We start from the raw sequence: 24,857 nt of genomic DNA on the forward strand, positions 1-24,857 counted from the left end.
AGGAGGGGAAAACACATAATGTGTACAGGAAGTAGAAGCCCAAAGGTTTTGTCTAGAAGCAGCAATCCGCAACTGTATGCTCCAGTGAGGAGAGAAGAGAAGAGAGAGAGAGAGAGAGAGAGAGGAAGACAGAGGAACAGAGACAGAGAGACAGAGAGAGAGAGACAGAGAAGAGACAGAGACGGAGACAGAGACGGAGACAGACGGAGACAGAGACACACACAGGCATAATGCTTAGAGTCAGATTCCAAATCCCACAAATCCCAATTCGACGACTTAAGGACTAAGCCAAATCACTTAAGATGCCTAAATTTGTGTTTCCTCCGAAATTGAGTTACTTAATCACATTTCTTGATTTAATGAAATATAATAGCATAGTTAGTACTCAACAATTAGTAATGCTCTCTCCAGCACCTAATTTCACAGCAGAAGAGCTGAGCCTGAGGTAAGTAAAAGGGACTTGTCTAAATTCACATAGCCGGGGGTGGGGGTGGGGGGTGGAGTGGGGGGGGTGTGGGGGGGTGGTGGTTCAGAACTCCCTCCCTCCCCTCCACACCCCGCCCATAGGCCAGGGTTATGTTTGTGTTTAAATCACAAAACATCAACTCTAAGAATAATCTTATTCAGGCAAGAAGGGTCATGTCGTAGAATTAGAGGAAAGTGACATTACACAGCATCAGAGTTTAATTTTAAAGTGTTAAATTTCTGAAAGAATTTTATACACAGATTTCCACTTAGTTCTGGTAATTATACACATGAGCAGTTTTATCTTAAGAAACATTACAGACAGATATAACGTAGTATAACACTGAGTTTCTTATAAGTTTAAAACCTTCTGAAATGGCAACTTAGAAAAATGTTTAGAACTTCTAAGCTACAGAGCGTATTGTATTATTCAGGTGGCTGCCTCCTGACAAACTGTAACTCTTGTTCTTTAAAACAAAAACAAACTCATCAGTCCGCAACTGCTTCTAAATTGAGTACTATTTTTTCAGTATGTAACTTAAAAGATCTCTGGCGGCAGACTCAAATGTTTGTTCTGTAATTGCCTGCTGAACCATGATAGTGTGCTTCCAGATGGTGCTCTTCCTTCAACCTGCACAGTCCCTCCTTGTTCAGAGCTATTCAACCCCCCGCTGATCCTACTCCCCCCACCCCGATTTAAGGCCACAGAGAGGAAATCCTAAGGAGACTTTCCCCCGGTCTCCAGCAATTTTTCGGTGACGTAATATGTGGGCTGAACTTGAGTCTACCGAGAAAGAGGGAATCACTATTCAAGGGTGCTGTATATACAATCTGGGTCAGCTGCAGCTGGTTACTGCATTTCTCCATGTGGCAGACAGAGCAAAGCCACAATGCTTTCTCTGCTGGATTAAAGACAGCCCACAGACCAGAACTTCCACTCCACTTCTTAAAATTACATAGGTGGCATGTCAAATTCAATTGATTAGTGTTGTAAGAAGAAAAAGTTCCTTATTACAGCTTGGATTCAACGGTCCAAAACAAAAATGCAGTTGCCATTAAAGTCACAGATGAACAAACTTCTACACTGATTTTTAACAGCAAGAATAAGAGCGGCAAGTTTCTGGGTTTGCTTTATCAGCAGATGCAAAAAGGTATTTTAATACTTTTTATTTTTATTTGAAAATTCTAATGTATGTCAAAATGCATAATTCTTGTACATTGTGGTAGAATTTTCAAAATCTCTTATTATATAAAAAGTATTTTGGAATATACTAAAATTTCATCTGAAAAAGGTTTTGTTTTGCAATCATATGTAAAAACTGGCCATTACCTATTTTCTGATGACTACTGCATTAATCAAGGTTCGACTTAATTATATTTAGTGTATATGCTTATAGATTAATGCACATATGTTGGGTTTCAGAAAACAAGTGCTTTAGTGACATGAGATAGAAATTTTAACTTTAAGATTAATGTATAAGGAAGGTTTATAGCACACTGATTAAAAACAAAGGGAAACAAACTTAAAGAAAATAGTTGTAAATATGGTTAGTGTCTCTTCACGTAGCTACAGTGTGTGTGCTAACGACTGATATAGAGTGTTAGATATCTTAAAGCATAGCTAGAAAAACACAGCTAAGAAGATATAAAATTACTCAAAAGGCTTTGCCACAATACCTCAATTACAGCACAACCAAATAGTAAGCAGAAATCCTTGTAAAGATTTAAGACAAGTCTATGTATTTCTTGCTAAAACTCAAAATTCTAAATATTTTCCCAGGTTCACATGTAATGGCAATTTAACTTGGGTAACAGAAACGAAAACTGGAATTACTTGAAAAAGCAGTTATTGTTACATTAAAAAAAGAATACCTAAAACGTTAACCGATCAGGACCGAGGAGCAAATGTGATAGAAGTATTACATATGTATTCAGCACTAACAACAGAAAATAAAACCCAATGCAACTACTTAAACACATGATTAAAAGACCAAAAATATATTTTTACATAAGTAATTTTGGTAACCATGCACAAGAGGTTTCTTTCAATATTCTATCTGGGGGCTTTACGTGTATGAGTATTTAAAATAATATTATTGGTTACTAATAGTAAAGATACTTAAGTCTGTTGCGATCTGGGGACCCTTTGTCCCTTTACATACTAAAGATATTAACTGCAGGAATCCTCGACAAGCAAATAATGAGGAAGCTAAGATTTCTCCAACTTTACTTTCATGTTCTTTCTGTAAAGATTCTTAACTCTAAATACTGGGAGGATCTCTGTTAAACATATTTTACAAGAAATTCTGCTAGAATTTCCAAGTAGTAATGGATCTGATGTATTTGTCATCTCTTTTTTGTTGTTGTTTGCTGTGAAAAGTACAGGACACCTCATTAAACCTCAGTTCTTACTGAAGCCGTAGGGATGCATGCAATCTAAAACCCAAATCACACAGATAACTAGTCTCTTCCCAGAAAGTAATTCGCAATCTAGAAGTTCTTTATCTAAGGTACTGTCATTGCTTCATAAATTTAAGTTCATGGCTTCATGCTAATTTCAGTGGCTGATACCGTCAGTTAAGTGCCTCTGCGCTTGCCATCTGAAAGGAAGCAAATCCTGACTTGTTTCTTTTCTCTACTAGCTGGCAATGTAGCAACTATGAAGAGAGAAAGTACCAATAAAGTTAACCCAAGGCATAGAAGACTTTTTTTTCCCCCTAGAAACAACCCAGCAAAGACAGATTTAAACTTAAGTATACTGTACTAATTTATAACATTCTCGTGGGACCTAGGAAAATTTTAACGTATACAGAAAGGTTTTATGAGGTAACACAGATTTATGGATCTTTCACTTTTAAAACTGAACATATGTGGGAAAATATTAAATAAGAGAATGTTTTCAGAAAATGTAACAGTAAACGTATTTTTAAAAACAGTTCTTTACTCATGACGTAGCTAGTCTACTACTTAAGAAATGTGGCTCCTTACTCTGTGTGAACAATGAAGTCATTACTTGTGTAAGGATAAGGGAATTGTATATATTTAAAAAAAAAATACAAGCTTTTACTCATCTCTTTTAAATACTAATTTGGGTCAAATGCTCATATGGTAGACAGTGATTTATGTTATGACTTAATCGTATAGGAACCTGCTAAGAGCCAAGGCAGACTACATCAAAAGGAAGCTATTGCTATTGTAATTTGGACTCATATTTCCACATCTTTGTTCTTCCATGACAACAATGATGCAAAGTCACAACAGTCCTGGATTATATGCTGTTCCATAGAAACCTGTGTCTGGTAGGAATACAAGCTTTTCAAACAGAATATTTCTCATAAAATTCTACGTGTTTTGAAGTTTCACAAAACTTTCAGAATTGTTCTTGTTTTGGTAACTTATTTCGTAGTAGGTTATTAAAATAGAATAATTTTATGAGCTAAGAATTTCCGATCTATTATGAAAGTGAAATGCCTGGATTCGAACACCAGGTAGGCTGCCTGTATAGGACACATGCTGCGCATTTACCCAGGGGACTGACAGCTTCTATTTTACTGTCCTCAGTTTTTAAATTAAACCAGATCTCAACTTAACGAGAAGTCTTTTATTGGTTTTTGGTGCAGGTAACTCTTTTGGTATAAACAACAAAAGCCTTTTAAAAATAAAATTTTAGACTCTTGAGGTCTAAAATTTCTCCTGATGCCAGAGGGCAAAGATGAAAACCAACAAAAAAAACAGTGCTATTCCAAATGTGCTCTTGGCTCTAAGTCAGCGGTAGAAGGCCTTCAATATAAATATGGAATATTCCACTCATCCTTCCTATCTTATTTTGTAAAAGAATAGTAATTCTCCACACATCCATTCTTTATTTTCATTATCATTCCATTTTGTGAAAAAGAAGAAACACAAAGTTCAGACTCTTCTGTAGTTATGACACAAGTAACATAAAAATCAGAGGTCTACAAAAGTCACGAGTAGAAGATCTGAATCCCACTTGGGTATTTAAGCTTCTCCAGGACCTCATTCCTGTATAAAATGGCACGCATTTACTTCATTTACTTCACCGTGTGGCTATGAATGCAAACAGTTAACATGTGTTGAGCACACATGAATATAAGGGATTGTTACAATGTTGGTGATAGAAAATAGGAGAGAATATGCTGCCATGTGATATAGTGATTACATGGAAAATATGAACCTTGGAGTTTTCTATCTGGCTTCAAATCCTGGCTCCGTCTCTAAAAAGCTGTGTAATTCTGGGTAAGGTACCTAACTTCTGCTGGCCAGTTTCTTCATCTGAAAATGAGGATCATAATAATCTACCTCAGCAAATGATCTGATAGAGTAAAGGGCTTGAAGCAATGCCTGGCATTTAACAAGCATGCAATAAGTATGCAACTGTTATTACTGCACTGCTATCATTAATAGAAGGCATAAACGAGTTGGGACCTGGCTTCTTAAATAAAAAAAACAACTACTGGGGTGGAAAATGGGATAGGAAAGCTCTATTTAGTGTATCCACTGCCATCTGTCAAAAACAGCAGACAGGAATCAAGTTCATAAGCGTGAGAAGGTGGGCTGCACCACCGCAGCTTGTTAATGACCTGATGGAGTGACATATCTTACCCATTCTACTGCTGCTACTCCTTAGGGAGTTAAGTATAGAGAAAGGAAGAGGCTTTGGTTTGGAACTAGTTCTAGTGTTTCTGTAGACACTGTACCATAGAGGACAAATATTTCTCATCTGCTGCAGCACAAATGAAACACTCTAAGCACACATTTTAGCATATGTGCCACTGCCATAAACACCTGACGAGCCAGGGAACCTGAATTCCAGACCTGGCTCTAATCTCATCCCTTTGTGTGGGCCTGGCCCTCAACATGCACCTGGGTTCAGAGAGGTTCTCGAATGAGATGGGCTCTACGGCTTTCCAACTCCAAGAAGCATATTCAGTTATAGACAGTTTCTTTCCTTGGTAATAGAAAATTATTAACATTTTACTAAAATACAGTTCACTAGAACCTGTTAGAAAAATTAACCTGCTGAATCCCATATAAGCTTAGAGCATATATCATATTACAATTTAGGAAATGCAATTTCCCACAATAATGACCATAAGCCTTATTCTATCACTTTTAAACTTGTCACCAATCGCAAAAGGACACACTACAAAAACAAAAATATGATGCTAAAACTTTCTGGTTTTAGATTTGTCTAAAAATCTTTCTTTAATTTAATAGATAAAAAAGGTATTTGTTGAGAGACCTAATTTAACTGAAACTGCACAATATAAATATAAATTACTGACTACTAAAGTCACCTAATGTTAGGAAGTAATGTTTTAATTGATGCCTTACGAATATTGTATACCGTTTTCAGAATTTTAAGATAGTAAGTGAGATTTTTTGGAGGTAAGAAGAGTATCTCATAGTGTCTCAGGAAACCCAGGAGCACCTAACAGCAGCCTCTGCACACAGGTGCACCCATCAACATCTGCTCGCTGGCCGGGGAGCAAAGAATACAGTGGCAGTTGAAGAACTAGTCTCAGATCTAAGTTTAAACAAATGCGAAGGCGCTATGATACTGAATTTAAGAAATTAATAACAATTCTGACCCAATTTACTAATGTCAATAGATAATTCAGTTTTCCTCTCAGATACTTTTGTATATTACGGACTTTAAAAGATTGGTATTAATGCTTTTTACTTTTTCCCTTCACCATTTTTTTTTTTTCAAAAAGACATCATACAACCTCATTTCAAAATGAAGGCTTTTATCTGGACCCTAAGCGTGCTCCTCCTCCTGCTAACGGGCTCTGGACGCTGCCGAGGGGGACAGTTCAAAATAAAAAAAATAACTCAGAGGAGATCCCCTCGGGCCACAGACAGTAAAGAGGAAGTCAAGAAATGTGCGTACACATTCCTGGTACCGGAGCAAAAAATAACGGGGCCAATCTGCGTGAACACCAAAGGGCAAGACGCAGGGGCCATCAAAGACATGATCACCCGGATGGACCTTGAGAACCTGAAGGACGTGCTCTCCAAGCAGAAGCGGGAGATTGACGTCCTGCAGCTGGTGGTGGACGTGGACGGAAACATCGTGAACGAGGTGAAGCTGCTGAGGAAAGAAAGCCGCAACATGAACTCGCGTGTTACTCAGCTCTACATGCAGCTGCTGCACGAGATTATCCGCAAGAGGGACAACTCGCTCGAACTCTCCCAGCTGGAAAATAAAATCCTCAACGTCACCACAGAAATGTTGAAGATGGCGACGAGGTACAGGGAACTAGAGGTGAAATATGCTTCCTTGACGGATCTCGTCAACAACCAGTCCGTGATGATCACTCTGTTGGAAGAACAGTGCCTGAGGATATTTTCCCGACAAGACCCCCACGTGTCTCCTCCTCTTGTCCAGGTAGTGCCACAACACGTTCCCAACAGCCACCAGTACACGCCTGGCCTGCTGGGGGGTAACGAGATACAGAGAGATCCGGGTTATCCCAGAGATCTCATGCCACCGCCTGATCTGGCAACGGCTCCCACCAAAAGCCCTTTCAAGATGCCACCAGTGACTTTCATCAATGAAGGTGAGTTACTGCTTACTGTTAAAAATGGAAGTGTGAGGTTAATACGTTCTAAGGTTTATGAAACAACACTCATAATAAATACTTATTCTTCATTTTGCTTATATAATTATACATGAGCATTAAAATTACTATCTTTGTTTTCTATTAATCAAGAATTGAACTTAGATACACCTCTCAGTTCTAAGACTCTGTAAAACAGTTATGAACAGTCTTCCATCCGAATTCTTACAGTCTAAGTCACTAGCTTTTAAAGCATCTCATCAGCCTCCAGCTCGGTACTTGCTGCTGCTCACCCATCTTATTTCCCTCTTGCTGCTCTTTCTATCAGCATCGTCCTCAAAAGGAGGATTTAAAAATTGCTTTCATTTTCCTCTGCGTTACCTACTGCTGCGCTGAGATTAAGTCTACTCAGGGCCTAGCTTCCTTGTTCTTTCCCATCTTGAAAACATCTGCACAAAACCTGAGCCTCCCTGTCCTCAGTCTCAGGAGGAAAAGGCAGCCCTCCTATTTTCCAAGGCTAAACAAACTACAATTCGTACCTTGTACTCATGTACGTATAAATAAGTTTTCATTCTCATTTAAAAAACTAGACTTCATCCTACTCTCTCTAACTCTATTGGTTAATATCATTCCTTCCTTCAATCATTCAATACCAGTCACCGATCTAGGTGCCTAGAATTCATCTTTGTTTCAGTCTAGTAAGCTCGTTGCTAACTTTCTGAATTTTTTTTACATTTATTTTACACCTGTATCCACTTTTTCATAAGCCAGTCTCCTGAATTCTTTACAAGTTGATTTGTTTCCTTGGAGTGGAGGAAAAAGCCCAAATGCTCAAAAGCTTAAAAAAAAGAAAGGTAAATAAATCATAGTTCATTCACTTATTGAAAAGGCAGGACATAACTCTGCAGAGACTATGATACAAATTTAACAAAAACACAGAAGACTGTGGTCACATGCATCACAAAGCGGTCATGGCCCTCTGCAGCAGTGGACACCACGGCTTCTTGCACCTCCACATCATAATATTCTAATTCTTCCTACTTCTCTAGGTCCTTCATTGGCATCTTCTTCCTTCTCCTAGGCTTAAAACAGCTCTCTTCAAGACATTCTATTTAGAGATCTCATACGGGTTACAGGTGTCACCACTGCTCAGGTGACTCCTGCCTGGAGCTCCCCCTCCTGGTTCTAACCTAAGCTGGATGTTTGCATCTGGAGAGTCTACCATCACCTCACATGCTGCTGTTTCTTCGTGAAATGCCGTCTTTAAGCTTCTCTGTCAACCTGGCAGCTGTTAAGGCTTCACTAAAACAGTGTCTTAAATGTTATGCCTTCCCAAATTCAAACAAACAAATCTAGATGGCTCTTTCCCCAGACTGCTGACTCTGACTCGAACATGTATTTCCTATGTCACATTACACTGGATGCCTGTCTTCCTGCTGGACTGAACGCTTCTGAAAGAAAGTGAACTGTCTTTTCATTTTTCTATCTCAAACACCTAGTTAGGATCAGGTATTATGCTCAAAATATTGTAAGCACTACAATAAACACTTGAAAAATGGATGAATGAATTAATAAGTAGACTCTAAAATAACCTTTTCCCCAAACTAGTACGCTCCTTTTAGAAATAGGTAAATTATTGTTATAAAAACGATACACCTTTACTACAGAAAAATCTAGAAAATACTAATATACTTTTTAAAAAGTGTCATGGAATATCCAAATGCTCAGAGACATATCATTAACATTTTGGTAATAACCTCCAAGTTTTTCTTTTTTCCCTCCTCTCATAAACACGGTAATCAATATCTTGTAATTAAAAAAAAAACACCTCTGTTTTGCTTTTTCTTTCTCTATGATTATATCCTTGGGATAAATTTCTGTAAAACTGGTCAGTCGATCTTGATTTCTCTATCTTGATTCATGTTACTGCCCAATTCTGACTTCGCTCGGCTCATCTTCAACACGCCCCTCCTGACCCCCACACAGTCAGCCAAGTTCTACCCATGTGACTTTTCAGTCTTCCATGGCTGCGTCCATCATTTCTACGCAGAGCCCGAGTTCTAGCTTAGATCCAAGCTGTCTATGGCAGCAGCTAGAGGATGGAGACTTCCTGGATTACTAGTTGTGTGACCTTGGGCAGGGGAGGGGGAGAGAATTGCTCTGTGCCTCAGTTTCCTCATCTGTAAAATGAGAATAATAACAGTACTTAACCTCACAGAGCCGAACACTTGAGGCATGCTTAGAACAGTGCCTGGCACTCCAATGTTAATTTTTACTAAGAGTTGCATAATAGCTTGTCGACTGGTCTCCCTAACTCCATTTTCTCTCTCCATCAAAGTGTATTCTACGATGCCAAGAGACGTCTCCTTAAACTACCACTGTGATCACAGCACACTTCTGCTTAGCAGTCCCCCCAATGCAAACAGGAAAAGTCCAATTTCCTTAGCCTAGGTGAGGCTAATATCCTCCTCAAAAGAATCAAATTCTACTTCTTTAGCTTTCCTTCACAAAAACTGTGTGCTTCAATAAAATGAATCAACTCAGTCTTCTAACTTTTTTCTGTGCTTTCTGTCTATTCAAATGATAAGGCTCAGACTAAAATAAAGTAAAATAAAATAAAAAAATAGCTACTCCTCCTTGAAGCCCCTGTTAACTCCCACAGGCTTGAAGTGATTGCTTCTGTCCATGAAAGTCTCTATTTCTTATATTCTCTCTTGAATTATCAGTTATCTTTACACACAGGACTTATATACACATCTATCTTTACACACGGGACTTATATACACATTTAAATAAATTACTTCCTACTATAACATAAGCTCCTTCCTGGTATATGGATATTGTCTCTCATTTGAAGATGCTAAATAAATACTGATTGCCTTGGTATTACATTTTTATAGAGCTTCTTAAAGTTGTCATTCCAAAGACCTTCACAGAAGTACTTTAATACATTCTATTGTACTGGATTCATTCATTTTTATACTGTTATAATTCGCAGTAACAATAGGCTTAGAGTACCATCAAATTACATAAATCATGGTCATAATTAATTCCCACACCCTTATACTTCTAAAGATATGTACAAAATGATCCACTATGTATAGAAAAATATATTTTTGATATCTTTTAAAAATTTACATTTTGTGTAAGCTTTTAATGTATACAATATCAGTATAGTAGTTTGTACATACAATTCATAAACATAAGTGAAGTATGTGGAATTTTTTTTAACTGATGGGGTATACGGTAATGTAAATATGGTGTTATTTTCCATGGGTACTGAATCTTAAGTGGATGGTATCACCAATTCTAGAAGAAATGCGTATTCACATATTGATACACTGACACATGAAAAAATGCTTATACAAAATGAAATATATCATTTCTAGGTTTTATTATACACTGAGCTGTAGTGCAAGAAAAATCCAATATTACAGAATTAAACCCCATGCTAGGGATTCAGCATATTCCCATTAAACAGATTTATGCTTTAATGAAACAATGATGTATATGTCCCTAATAAACCAATCCTTAATGTAAAAATTAAGGATAGGCATAATCTTTTCTGTTATTCATAACTTATTTGTAATAAACATAACTTTTTACTTATTTTAGGCCATAATGTTGGTCTCTGAAATTCAAGGACACAATTAGTTATACCATAAGAACGTTCATTTCATACGAGGAATGTACACAGAATTAAGAAAACTTTTTTCTCTGTTACTGACCTTGGGTCAGTCACTTGCCTGCTCGTCTGTTTTTTCATTTGTACAATGAGCATTGGCTAGACTGGATGATTCTAACATTCTAATATTCTGTGATTCTTATCAAATATAAATTACTATAAGCAGCAATAAACAGACTTGCTGTTGTCTTTTCTTTATATATGATGTGCTAAAATCTTTGTTTGTAACATTCTTACGTCTGACTGGAAAATATGTCTAAACTGTTTGGGTGCCTGCACAAAAAGGGAAAAGATAGATGGATACTACATATGCTTCTGGTACCAAGAAGTTCATATTACTGTTCTCTACGTGTAGGTATATGATTGCTCTAAAGTCCCTAAATGAATAACGTTATGTATTATTTAAAAAGTGTTTCAGCCCATCACAAAAAAGTCAAATACTGTATGATTCCACTGATGTGAGGTACCTTGAGTACTCAGATTCATAGAGGCAGAAAGTAGAATGGTGGCTCTCGGGCTAGGGTGAGTGGGGAATGGGGAGCTACTGTTTAATGGGGTACAGAGTTTCAGTTTTGCAAGATGAAAAAAGTTCTGGAGATTGACTGCACAATAATGAGAATGTACCAATGCCACCGAACTACACACTTAAAAATGGTTAAGATGGTAAATATTATGTTATATATATCTTACCATCATTTTTTAAAAAGGTGTTTTAATGACAGGTAATTTTATATTTTCTTTAAAAATAGTTACAAAAAAATACACCTCAAAAGAATGAACTTCGTATGAACTTACAGCAAAATAGCATGATTCTGTTAGTTTAAAATAAATTATCTCTCTACCTTAAAACAAAATGTTTGGAAATGTTAACTAAACACCTGGCAAACTGCCTCGATAAAATTAACTGTTAGTTATTCACTGGCTGTATTTCAGGTTAATTTTTTTTAAAAGAAAACATTACTTTTTTGCAAATGGTATATTTATAAAAACAAGTTCATTCCTCGTAGATAAATGGAAATAGAAGTTTCTTCACAGGATTTTAGAGCATAAATCTGAATAATGGGAAACCTGGATTCTGGCATGGCTTTTCTGAGATCCAGTTGCATTTTCCCTAAGAGATCGCTGTGATGATTAAATGAGGTGATGCATGTGAAAATGCTCTGTGTGTAGATGGTCTGACTGTCTTTAATTATTACATTTTTTGGTACACTTCTCTATATGTGCCTTGCCTTGCCATGTATGGAGGCATCAAAGGTAAGATTCAAAAGTTAAACTTGAAAAGCAATCATCAGAAATGAAAAATATGCTTTTTAGTGGGTAACAAGCTAATTTTCAATTATTTAAAATGCTTCCTATTCATAATTTTCAAGATTCAAATGGTTTCAGTGGAATACTTATAGTAATACTTAAAACAAAAAACTAAACTAAATAAGACTGGTTAATAAGCAAAGGAGTTATGGGAATATGATTCTCAACCCGTTAGGAAAACCAATCGACAAATTCTTTAATAACTTCAAAAATAAAAGCTCAGGTTGCTAAGTGCATTTTAAACTTAGGTTAATAAATAAAGTAATTCATATTATTACAAGAAAGAATCTATTACTACTTTATAAAATATTTGCCTCAAACTTCTCATTCCAGAAATGCTGTCAAATGTATTTATCTTATAATTAACTAACACAATTAAAAAGTTTACTTCTCAAAAGATTTTACTTGCTGACTCATTATTTGAAATCTCTAAACTGTTTTGTTTTGTTTTGTTTTGTACTATCAAAAAGAGCACAGGATTGAGAAAAAGAAAATAAATGATAAATTCAATAATAAAAAGAGAAAGATTATCCCTCTAAGTAATCAGTTTATAGAAAAAGGACAGATAAATGTTAAAGATGGTTTCAGTAAAGGTGCTATTTAAAGTATTAAATCTTTTTTTTAACCCACCATTGTGTTCAAAATATGGTTTTTTAATGAAAAATACACACTGGGAAACAATGTGGCATGACTGGTCAATATTTTTCTTTCTATGAACCAGATCTATTAACTGGAGTTTGTTAGCCCCATACAAACTTTAATCATCAAATAAGCTGAGGAAGAGAGACTGGTCTTTCGAATTTAATGTACAGAATTCCAGTTTCCCGCCTTGAGGAGAATCCAATTGTGTGTCATGGAAGATGAGGACTATTGCAAGATTACTCAGTGCAAGAAAAAAGGTTAATAAAATTCATATTTTAAAAGGAAGGTATTTTCAGTCTATATCCTTTGAATCACTATGAACAAATTCCTAAATAACATATCAATTAATTTATTTCTGACAATATGCAAACTAACAAGTTAAATTTAACCTCTCAAAAATAAAACTGGTACTTTTCTACTAGTCATTTTAAAGTTCCTATTAAACGATGTTTTTTTTAAGGTACAGAGAAAGTAGTAAAACACTTAAGAATGGTTTATAATCTAGTTCTAGAGCAGAGAGTAAATAAGAGTAAATATTTTCTCATTATTATTGAGAAAATATTTTTGCTAAGATCAACAGTATACACTGGGCTAAGACAGGTTATGGTTTATTTAGAAAATAAATGTAAACAAATACTAAATTTACTGAAGGAAGAAAAGCAGCAATAAGCACTATTTTTATTAATTTTATCCACATGTACTGAAGAAGGATTTCAACTAAATTTTCCTAAGCCTTTATGTCAACTAAGTCTAATAGGCATCCAAACTGTCAACATGAAGCACACTACAAAAAAAGATGGTCGAAAAATTAAAGTTGAAGATAATTTTAAATTTGCATTAATGGAAGTCTTATCAAATCAAAGATGGATTTAGAAAACCCAGAACTCTCCGCAATTTGTATATTAAGTATCCTAGGGCCTATTAAATAGCAGAAAAAGAACATTTTATAAATATTCTGTCAACATTTAAAACCTTGATGTTTCTAAATATTTGACGGCAATTCAAATAACCTAATAAAGTCCAACTTGTGGATATATACTTAAATATAAAGTGTAAACTGTCAAAACTATACTCCAATGAGTTCAAAGTCAGTATTTACAAAGATGACATTCATGGAATAAGCAATAACAGAGGTGACAGTCATAGAATAAGAAAATTTCCAAAATGAGAGAAATATTTATATGTATTGCAACAAAACCACTTTACATTAAATTACAACACTAATAGGTTTTAAAGTAAGAGCAATGTTCCTCGGATATCGTGACTATTCTAAAACTGACAACTTAGAAAAATCTGGCTAACTTTGGAGAGATGACTCCACTTTTAAACCAAAGGAATCAGTTTCAACTCTATAGCTCTAAGGACCACCCTCCACCGCTCACATTTCAGACATACCAAATGCACAACTCCTCTGACACCCAGCTCTCTCCTGTCTCCATGCCTCAGCACGTCACCCACATGTGGCCTCGATCAGATCCCCTACCCCTGCGAGCTTGCTCCTCATCAATCTTTGAAACTCGTCTCAGACACAGGTAGATTCTGATCTCTCCCTTGCAAATCTGGGTTATCTATTTCTTAGCACGTGTCTGCATCAAAGTACCCGTCACGTTATAGTGAAATTATCTCTTTATACGTGTCACTTCCCCTACTTCGCACTTGACCCTGTGGTTGTTTATTGCTTGAACCTAAAACAGTTTCTAGCCAGTAGCAGAAACATCAAAGACATTTCTGAAAAAAATAATGCAGAACTGAGAAAACCACTGTGGCTACCAAAATTATTTAATTCAACAAATATATGAATGCCTAAGTGGGCTTAAACTGTGGATACACAACCAAAATATACAGTTTTTGTCCACAGGGAGCTCTATGAGTAAACAAATGAATGTATTACTGTGCATTACACAAAATAATCTCAAAATGGTCTTGGAAATCATACTTCACTTTTCCTTCCATTTCATTCTCACATAGGAAATTTAAATTCTATAAATTTCATTCTATGTGATCATACAACTTCTTTAACCTTCTCTGAATTGATTAAAGTGCATGTTTCTATAATGTGAAGCAGCTCATGTGATTAGCAAAAGAAAAAGGAGAATAATATCAGTAAAACAAAGAGGTCATACTGACTTATATGAGATTTTCCCCAAGCATATCAATGTTTTGTACCACAAGTTAACTGGGGCTGAATACAAAGTATGCTAACAGCTAACATGAGCTGTTATTTTTAGTGCATGATTTTGAAGGACAGATTTTTCAGGAATACGTTATTTCTCTAAGGCATAAATGACTGTATATTCATCTTTGATTAGCCACATTAAAATTATTAAATAAGCATATATTTATTAAATAGGCTACTTAAATTATTAAATAAGCTATAACTGTGTCAAGGTTAGCAACAATGGAGAAAAGAGAAATAAGTTACTGATAATGATTACTTAACATTAAGTATTGTGTTAACAGCTGTGAATACTTTGTAATTTAAATACAATAAGTGAGGTTTTATATTGAAGATAATATAAAAATAATTTGCACTGAATTTAAATGAAATGTGATTTAATTTATGGCCAGTCTAATAAGCTCAAACATTATTTTTATCATAGTCCTCCCCAGATTAAGAACCCATTTATGAGATTTCACCGACTAACCAATATCCTCATGAATATAAAAGCAGAAGTTCTTAACAAAATTTTAGCAAATCAAATCCAGCAATATATAAAAATAATACTACACCATAATCAAACTGAGGTTATTCCAGGAATACGAGCTTGGTTTAACATTAAAAATACAATCAACAGGATTCATCACATTAACAAATGAAAAAAGAAAAATCTTATCATCATCTCAGTAGATAAATAAAAAGACTCTGATAAAATCCAAAACCCATTCATGATAAAAAGTCCCAGCAAACCAGAAATAAAAAAGACAAGAATTTTTATAGTAGTTATTAGAGCTTAAAGAAAAATATATTCACAATGAGAACAGGACTGGTAATCTCGGAAGTGAAATAAAAACCATAAAAAAAGAATCAAATTGAAACTCTAGAACCCAAAATTTCAATACGTAAAATAAATGTAACCCAAGAAAGATAGCAATCTTTGCAGTTTCTAAATTTTTTTACTAGTAATCTATAGTGCTCATGGTCACTGTTATGATTTTTTAAACTCTGAAACATAAATATCAATTACACATAAAAATCTGGACTAGAGAAACTGATTATCTCTTGATTTTTGAGTGTGGTTTTCAATTTCCTTGCATTTAAAATGTGAAGGCCAGTTAATTGATTCATTTATTTAACAAAAAATTATTGACAGCAAACTACTAATAGTTAAAATACTGATGACATGAAGTCAGAAGAAAAACAGAAACAGTCTCTGTCCTCAAGGAGCAATCTAGAAGGAAGAGTTCACAGACCCTAAAAACTTCGAATGATGTAACTGTATAACTATTTATTTAATGAGATCAATTCTACCCCAATAAGGCCCAAAAGGGACCCTGTATATACTTGGCACAGTATAAATAACACATTTCTCAAAATTTCAACAATCCTATTAACTTTATAGTACAGACTGAAAATAACCTGTATGAACTTTACTTGACTAAACTCTACTATCAGATAATTATGTCAGAATTAAAAAATTTCTAGTGAAATTTAAAATTTGACAACTGAGATTTCTATACTTTCTTGTTCTAATAGATCTTTTAGGATAATTCTTATTTTAAAATCACTTAATATTTTTACATGCTTATAAAAAAAAAAACAAGGATCAGAACACCACAGAGGGGTGAAACGAAGAATGTTCAAAGTGTTTTTAAGATCCAAAAATGTGGACATCACACATTCAAGAGCGAGACACTCTACAAATGATCTTATGAAATGTTTTGTCACTTTAAAAGATATAAAGAACTTATTAGTGGATTAAAAAATAGGGAGAGAATAAAAGTATGAAATAACATGGGGGCAAATGTAACAGCCTGGTTAATTGTTTCATGTACAGAACATCTGTAAACTATCATAAGGTCATTGTGTAGATTAAGAAAGAAAATTACTATTAGTCATATAAATTGATATAATTCTTTAGAAAGGCATGTTGCCAACATTCCTGAAATGTATTCTCATGGACTATTGGATGAGGAAAAAGTTAGAAGATTCTATAAGTTTGAGAAACTTAGTTTATTTCAGGGCTTCTCAGTCTTTAATACGTGAATGCACACTGTGAGTTTCCAAAAGGGCAATATAACGTTTAGCAATTCTAAAACTTATTTGACTACGGTACGCTGCTTTCAGTGAGTATCACAAAGGACCAGTGTATCCATTGAAATCAAATTTTGAAAACTGTAAACTGGGTACTAAGAGGAGCTGTAAAGTGTTTACATGTTCTTCATCCAGCAGAGCATTTTTGTAAAACATGAAAAAATGAAGCCAATGAGAAGACACTTTGTGCAGTATTATTTATAATAGTAAAATCAGATGAAACTTCAATGGCCAATAATAGTAGAATAAATTATGTCAACATCAAAGGCTGTATAATTACAGCTACTGTAAGTGCTAGAATGAAGACTATAATCTCGTGAAAGGTTTGTTAAAAAGGCAATCCAATTTTGTGTGTGTTAGAAATTATAACAAGTGAACATGTATGTATACAGACAAAAACTTACAAAAATGAAACAAGTTAATGTTCTGGATAGTGGGACTGGGATAATCCTTTTATTTAGTTTTTAACTTTTATAATATTGTGTATACAATAGATAAAAAAATGCTATCTGTAAAAAAAGACAGAAAGGTAAGACCCTTGATTAAAAACTCTTTTAATCTGGCTGTTTTTCTATTACATTTCCTGGCAATCAATGATATTTTTATTTCAGGACCGTTCAAAGACTGTCAGCATGCAAAAGAAGCGGGTCATTCGATCAGTGGGATTTACATGATTAAACCTGAAAACAGCAATGGACCATTGCAGTTATGGTGTGAGAACAGTTTGGATCCTGGGGGCTGGACTGTTATTCAGAAAAGAATAGATGGCTCTGTCAACTTCTTCAGAAACTGGGACAATTATAAGGTAAAACAGAGATTCAGACCTGGGGGAGAGGTAGAACAAAAGCAGCTCTTGCAAGAGTAGCCATTCTATGCAATAAATAAGATACACAGTTAAAAAATAACTATCCATATGTTTCCCATTATCTACATTTGTGGAAAAGATGATTCTCATTTCTAGTTTTAAAGTCAAAATTAAAATGTAGAAAGGAAACCAAAGAAGTACTATAAAATGACCCCTTCTGTCTGGATGACTTACACGTGTATTTAATTCTTTGCAAAGACCACTCCTAATTCCACTTCCTAAGAAGATAACTGCTGTTCTGTTTATGACCACATCTGTACCCATCATCGGGTTTATTTCTTTAAGCAATAATAAAGTATAGGGCTTAACGGATGACTCTATTTCTATGACTACCTCTGACAGTCACTCCATGTTTTAAGTTGATGACACCAAACACTGGTGCTGTTGAGAATAATTTGATGTACACCCAGATTTTCATACAGGACCAGAATCATGCAATACCAGTTTTGGAAAGGTCAACAACTAGTCTTTGCTACTAATGTTGACGTTCATTATGCTAATTTTATGAGTATATACCACCTTCAGTTTAAGGATGGCAGATGGGAGAAAGTGTATTTTCTGGATGGTTAATTTTTCAATCAAAATTGTGAAGTAACGTGATTACTCAGTCTTAGGTGATTATTTCACTGGCAGATAATAATGAGACATTAATATATCCGTGTCAGAATTGTGTAAATTTCTAAACAAGAAACTAGAAAAAAAGAAATCCTGCAGCACGACCTCCTTGAAAATGCATTTAGTGTTAAGATCAGGTTTACTCAACTTAAATTCTGCTGCATACCTGCAATGGAATATGCTTACTGCAATAGGACAGTTAATTATTTTTGTCAAACGTTAATCTATAATTTTTCAAAGGGAGAACTTTGAAGATTACCATTTTATCTACTTTTATGTATGAAATTTACTTATTACAATAGAGCTAAAGAAGATAATTTGTTCTAAAGCAGCATCATTTTTAATGAATGACAATAATGTTAGATATCTTTTTTGTTTGACTATGGTGGGAACTTTATAAACTTTTAGAAAAAGAAAAAAGGCTCTTTGTATGAGATCAGGAACCCTTTTCAAAGATTTGGGTAGTTTACTAGTTAATATTTTTAGTGGCTATGAATAATTTTCATTCCATTTTGCCTTTGTCTTATTTGTAGGGTTTGAAACTAGCTGTGCAGATAAATACTACTGACAAATTAAGAGAAAGCAAAACAAAACAAAATGACTATGTGGGGCTTTTGAAGATCAGGTGACCTACTAAAATGGAAATTCACGTTCCCACTTAAATGGCCAATATCTTTACACTCTCAAATGTTTAAAACTTATGTATAAAAAAGTTTTCTCTCTCTACACTTACTTATGTCCTTTTGTGCTTTGTTTATCGACAGAAAGGGTTTGGAAACATTGATGGAGAATACTGGCTCGGATTAGAAAATATCTATATGCTTAGCAATCAAGACAACTACAAGTTGCTGATTGAACTGGAAGACTGGAGTGACAAGAAAGTCTATGCGGAGTACAGCAGCTTCCGCCTGGAACCGGAGAACGAGTTCTACAGACTGCGCCTGGGAACGTACCAGGGGAACGCAGGGGATTCTATGATGTGGCACAACGGTAAACAGTTCACCACGCTGGACAGAGACAAAGACATGTACACGGGTGAGCCAGGAAAGACCGACGTGCACCCTCTGTGGAATCGCCACTTCCTGTGCATGAACTAGATCCTATTACTAAGGCTTACCTTACTAAGAATCTTTCCAGAAAGGTCATTTGAGACTGAAAGAGAATATAATCTGCTGAAAGGAGTTGCTTTAGGATCTCTTCTATAAGGCAACTCTAAAGCTTGAGCTCTGGGAAGAACAAGGTTCTGTTTTTCTAACCGGGGCGGGGGGTTCGGGGGGTGACGGGGGCAGATGGTGCAAAACAAAACAGATCCTCATTCATCTGGAAATAAAACTCTCAATTGCCTTACATTCAAAACAAATGCAAACTGAATACCTCCCATGTGCCAGGCACCGCTGAAGGGGCTGAAGACAACAGCAGTGACCAAAGTTCCTGCTCTTTTGGAGCTTACTCTCTAGAATGAGACAAAATGACCTTTCAGGCGGTGACAAGTACTCTAAGAAAAATAAAACCGAGTAAGGGAACAGAAAGTGGTTGGGCAGCGGGGAGTGGGGTGGGAGGGGTGCTGTTGTGTATGGGGTGGACCAGAGAGGTCACTGTGCGATGCCGACATCCAAACAAAGACCTGCGGGTGTACAGGAAGCCAGCCACTGGGTGTGCGGGTAACAGGCACCCAGTTCTTAGTACAGGGACAGCAAGACGAGTAAGACGCGTAGAGAAGAGTCGGGAAAGCTCTTGCTTAGAGGGGAAGTTGATGTGCTCTTTAGAATCAATCAGGTCATCCACATAATATAATTTTAAATTTAATTTTCATATACTTTTGCCTTTCTAACTCAGGTTTTTGGCGCTGATGAAGACGCCTTCCCTCCCCCCCCAAAAAAATTGATTTACAGTTCTGTTCAGCTGTATCCTGGCAAGCAGCCCATAGATCGCTATTTTAACCTATTTCAACCAGGCAAAGAGGAAAGAGGAAGAGCGATAGGACCATAACATATGCCTTACTTAAAAAACTCATTTAATTGTTAGTAGTGCTATTTTATATTATTTTTTTGCTATAGAGAATTTAATTTTCCTTAAACTTTACTCTTAAGCAACTCCCTGTCTTTTCTTCCCATTTTCTCCAATCTCCCCCCCAACACACAAAACACATTATATTTTACTTACCCTGCTGCCTAGAAAATTAAGTCACTTAAAAAAAGAAGCAAGTCCTATGCAAGCAAAGGGCAAGATAAAACAAGGCAATTTTAAGTGATTTTTCAGGTACTTGATACTTAAGCAAGAGTAAGAGAATAAATGAAGAAACTAAACTATGAAGATAAAGGTAACAGATATCAGTAAGAAAAACTCCAATTCAATTGTTCCAAAGGCAGAATAAGTTTCTGATGGTTTATGGAGTACCATACTTAGAAGAAACTTTTACTTTGCTATCTCTGTTTTCTCCTCAAAGGGAACTGCGCCCACTTTCATAAAGGAGGATGGTGGTACAATGCCTGTGCGCACTCCAACCTCAACGGAGTCTGGTACAGAGGTGGCCATTACAGAAGCAAGTACCAAGACGGAGTCTTCTGGGCCGAATACCGAGGCGGGTCCTACTCCTTGAGAGCAGTCCAGATGATGATCAAGCCTATTGACTGAAGGGGCACAGTCTACAACTTAAATAGAACTCTGTATTTTTAAGTTCCTAAAAATGTAAATGTCAAATGTGTATTATTTTGCACAATTCATTTCCATGGATATAGTTTTTTAAATGAATTTTATCTTAACTATAAGAGCGGAGTTATGAAGTTTCATCTTCCTTCAATATACTGCAGATGATTATTGCTACCCATAATCCTAGTTATTTTAAAAATTATATTGACTAAATACAGGCAAAGTTTGTTTTCTAAAATGTAAATATTTGCCACATGTAAAACAAATCTTAGCTTTATTTTAAATCAAAACTGAATACATGTTCAAAGATCCTTAACAATTTATTTAAAAACTTTATGAGACTGCTCTTTCAATGAAAAAATAATTTTAAGATTTCAGCCAACTAATACATTTTATTTATAAAAATATAGACAGGAAATTAGAGAAAACTCTAGTTTTGCCAATAGAAAATACATTTTGCATTGAATAAAATGATTTCAATTTGAATTTGTTCCTTTCACATGAAATTAAATGTGAATTCTTGATAACATACTTTATGCCAATTTCCCCAAAGAATTAAATGACCCACAGTATTAAAATACATAGTTTTTGAAAACAAAAAAATAAATGCATACAATATTTAAATGGTCAATTTATAAAAACGAAAATATATAAATAAGTTTTTAGTATTATCTTCATATGGTTTGCTGAGCACCAAAATCTCCTAAAACACATTTTTATGTTGTTATATTAGCAAAATACTGACATTATAAAAATGCAGAATATTTAGTGAGGCAATGGTCTAACAGATTTGAATTATAACTCTAAGCTTATTTATAACTACCTTCCCCTCTAACTTACTGACCCTTACTATTTGGGGGAAAAAATCTGTCTGCTATTCAAGTCAGAAAGCTCGGGTAGCTTTACAAGCATGACTGCACACCTGTGGGTGGGACCAGAACAACTTTAAGGAAGTGTCAGATGTTTTCCCAAAGCTACGATTCAATAGCTTCAGTGCAGAATCCACAGGGGTTCCTTTAGTCCAAATTGCTAATTCCATTTACAGTGTGTGTCTTTAACTCATCTTTGCAACTAACAGCTCTACCACCAAACTTTTGAAACAACTTCCTTCCAGAAACATGTTCGCTGCTTAGAGCTGACCTTCCCTTAATTTATTTGTGAACTAAAATTTGAGACACCTCAAGGGACTTTTGCTCAAACAAAAAGAAAATCCAATCAGAACTGAAGACAATCGTTTGAACAACTCAAGACCACCAACATGACCCAACAGTTTTCCCTCTGCCACATCTCAAAATAAAACTGCTGGTGACAGAGGCTAAGAGACCGTCAGAACCTCATTCTTTGTTTTATCTATGGTCATTTAAGACAGTTTTCAAATCTCTTCCTACCATCCTCAGAACCAATAAAATAAATCTGCTCTAAGACTTCTGGGAGGAATTAGGCATCTAACTGTCATATCAAGTCTTACCTGAATAAAACTTTATTAGGGCATTTCATTTATTAACGACTGTAGCATTTCACTTAAACATCCAAAACTCGATCAGAGACTAGTCTTACAGAATTTTCATAGAAGAGGAATATTAGTAAAAACAGAATGAGGTGAAAGTGAGCACACACACTGGAAAGCTGGGCTGAGAGCTAAGCCGTCCGGGCCGTGGGGCGCATCCCGCTCCCCTCACAGTGCTGTCCTGGAGTTCCCGGCGGAGCTTATGAATAACTGCTCCTCCTGAGTTTCTTCAGAACAGGAGTAAGACACAGTATTATATGAGAGCTGACGTTCTAAAGTCAAAACTGCTTGGGTTCGTGGCCCAACTCTACCCTTCACTAGCTGGGTTACCTACGGCAACTTGTATACTCTTGCCTGTTTCCTTATCTATGAAATGGGGATAAAAAAGTACCTAGCTCAGGTGGTTGTGAAAATCAAACAAGGTAATTCATGTGGTAAAATATTTAGAAAGCCTGACACAAGGACTCAGTAGAGTTTAGCTATCAGGTTATTCCTACTCATCTATGTACTTTTTGTAACACCTATTATGGCGCCTTGCACAGCATGGGTGTGATCAATAAGTGTGTTAAAAGAAACAATAGCCAAGTTTTCAGACATAAAATTACAATGACCCATGACCTTCGTTTGCAAATCTAGCAGAACTATGTCCGCTATTATGGCAGGTAGTTAAGAGACTGGACCATAAGAGAATAGAAACCAAGGAAAGACCAGCCAGAGCAGCAATTTCAGCCGAATGAGGATCCTGGGAGAGAGTAGACAGGTCGCTTGTGTGGCAGCAAAGGTCCCGTAGCTACTTGCAGGTTACCCAGGAATAAACATGGGTTTGCTCATCTTTAATAAGAATGAGCTATAACTTTGGAGCTGGTTTACAGAAGGATTCTTTATGTTCAGTTATTTTTAATAAATGAAATGAAGCTTATGCTAAAACTGATTTAGATTCTGCTGTACTCAACAGGAAGCCATCCACGCGTAGAACACCTGCATCTCTGAAGCAGACTTTTAAAACCTTAGGTTTTGGATAATGTCAATATCAGATACCACTTTGAAATTTCGTAGATTATCTACAAATAACTTTATCCGCAGGCTCTGAGCCTGGTAGAGTATAAAAACCAAAATTTCAGTCTAATGTTCACTCGACTCTATGAGTCATATGAGAGTGCTAATTCTAGCACTATGTAATAATGCTAGGGTCCTAGCATCATTCTTCTTAGGACTCCTACAGGTATTAACACGATAAGGCTGTAAAAGCTTTGGCAATCATGAAAATGTTTTAAATTACTTGTAAATCTATACTACTGTGATATTATTTTTATGTATTTAATCTTAATAGTAAGTTAAAGATTATTACACTCTAACAAGTTTTTATATTCTTTTTTTTTTTTTAGAGTCTGTGAAAGATAACCAAGAAAGGAAAGCCTGATTCCACTTACAACGCCATGACCTCTCTTCCCCTACCCTCAAAAAAGCCATCTAAAAATAAGCTTGGTTTTCAACTTAATCAGTGGGGGGTAATAGTTACTAAGTTGTAATTCTATGGATAATTATAGGACAGACTGAAGAATAAACTCAAAGTTACGATCTAAGTACAGATTCCCAAAATACTAATTTCATAATGTTTTTGAACTATAAACGAAATACTTATAATGTGTATCTTTATAGCAAATCAATTTAACCTCCCTTATCTCAGTTTCTTCCCTTATAAAACTGAATAATATTATAACTTACCTTATAAAATTGTCATATAAATTAGATAATTTATATAAAGTACACAGTATTGAGGATATGGTACTAAGTGATGAATAAATGTTAATGATTAAGATTTTTATTATTATCCTCCTGTTAAGGTTTGCTTGAAAAATTACAAATTATTGAAATATCAACAGTTGGAAACACTACTGACAAAGCTGTTGGAACTGGGGGAATCTTTCTGTTCGTGATTAAAATGTAGATCTATACAGCTACTTTACATTTTTTAAAGAGATATACAAAGAAAAACTGTGAACATGGGGAAGAAATTAATGCAACTCCAGCCCCCAGACCTCAGCCCTGATATACAAAGAAAAATTGTGAACATGGGGAAGAAATTAATGCAACCCCAGCCCCCAACCCCCAGCCCTTTTATATCACAAGTCTTTAAGTGATCTAAAATAAACTTCAGAAAATACGTATACCATTGAAGAATGTTAGAGGAATTTTAAATACATTAAAAAAAAAAAAGGGTAAAAGAGAATATAAATGAGGTAATGGAAAATAGGGATGTCATTTTGGCCAAGAAAAAACTAGGC

At 35.5% G+C, this 24,857-nt stretch overlaps 2 protein-coding genes across 6 annotated transcripts in view; one reads left to right on the forward strand and one right to left on the reverse strand.

The window, feature by feature from the left end:
• The window catches only part of RALGPS2 (Ral GEF with PH domain and SH3 binding motif 2), a 124,278-nt gene that overhangs the window by 34,779 nt on the left and 64,642 nt on the right, over nucleotides 1–24,857 (reverse strand). The gene's annotated exons all lie outside the window — the stretch shown is intronic.
• Nucleotides 183–24,155, forward strand: ANGPTL1 (angiopoietin like 1). Of its 3 annotated transcripts, XR_005656978.1 has the most exons (6): nucleotides 1,241–1,616; nucleotides 6,204–7,049; nucleotides 17,548–17,741; nucleotides 19,181–19,451; nucleotides 20,863–21,104; nucleotides 23,958–24,155. XR_005656978.1 is itself a non-coding variant. In XM_039881389.1 (5 exons), exons 2-5 carry the CDS (start codon nucleotides 6,227–6,229, stop codon nucleotides 21,048–21,050), a joined length of 1,476 nt encoding a protein of 491 aa, XP_039737323.1. In that variant the 5' UTR covers nucleotides 183–445; nucleotides 6,204–6,226; the 3' UTR covers nucleotides 21,051–21,184. The 3 variants fall into 3 exon arrangements, 2 of the variants coding, with proteins under 2 accessions (XP_039737323.1, XP_039737322.1); XM_039881389.1 differs by lacking the exons at nucleotides 1,241–1,616; nucleotides 23,958–24,155 and adding an exon at nucleotides 183–445 and having other exon boundaries at nucleotides 20,863–21,184; XM_039881388.1 differs by lacking the exon at nucleotides 23,958–24,155 and having other exon boundaries at nucleotides 20,863–21,551.

Source organism: Pteropus medius, unplaced genomic scaffold (assembly GCF_902729225.1).
Source record: "Pteropus medius unplaced genomic scaffold, Ma_sr-lr_union100, whole genome shotgun sequence".
Taxonomy (NCBI): Eukaryota; Metazoa; Chordata; class Mammalia; order Chiroptera; family Pteropodidae; genus Pteropus; species Pteropus medius.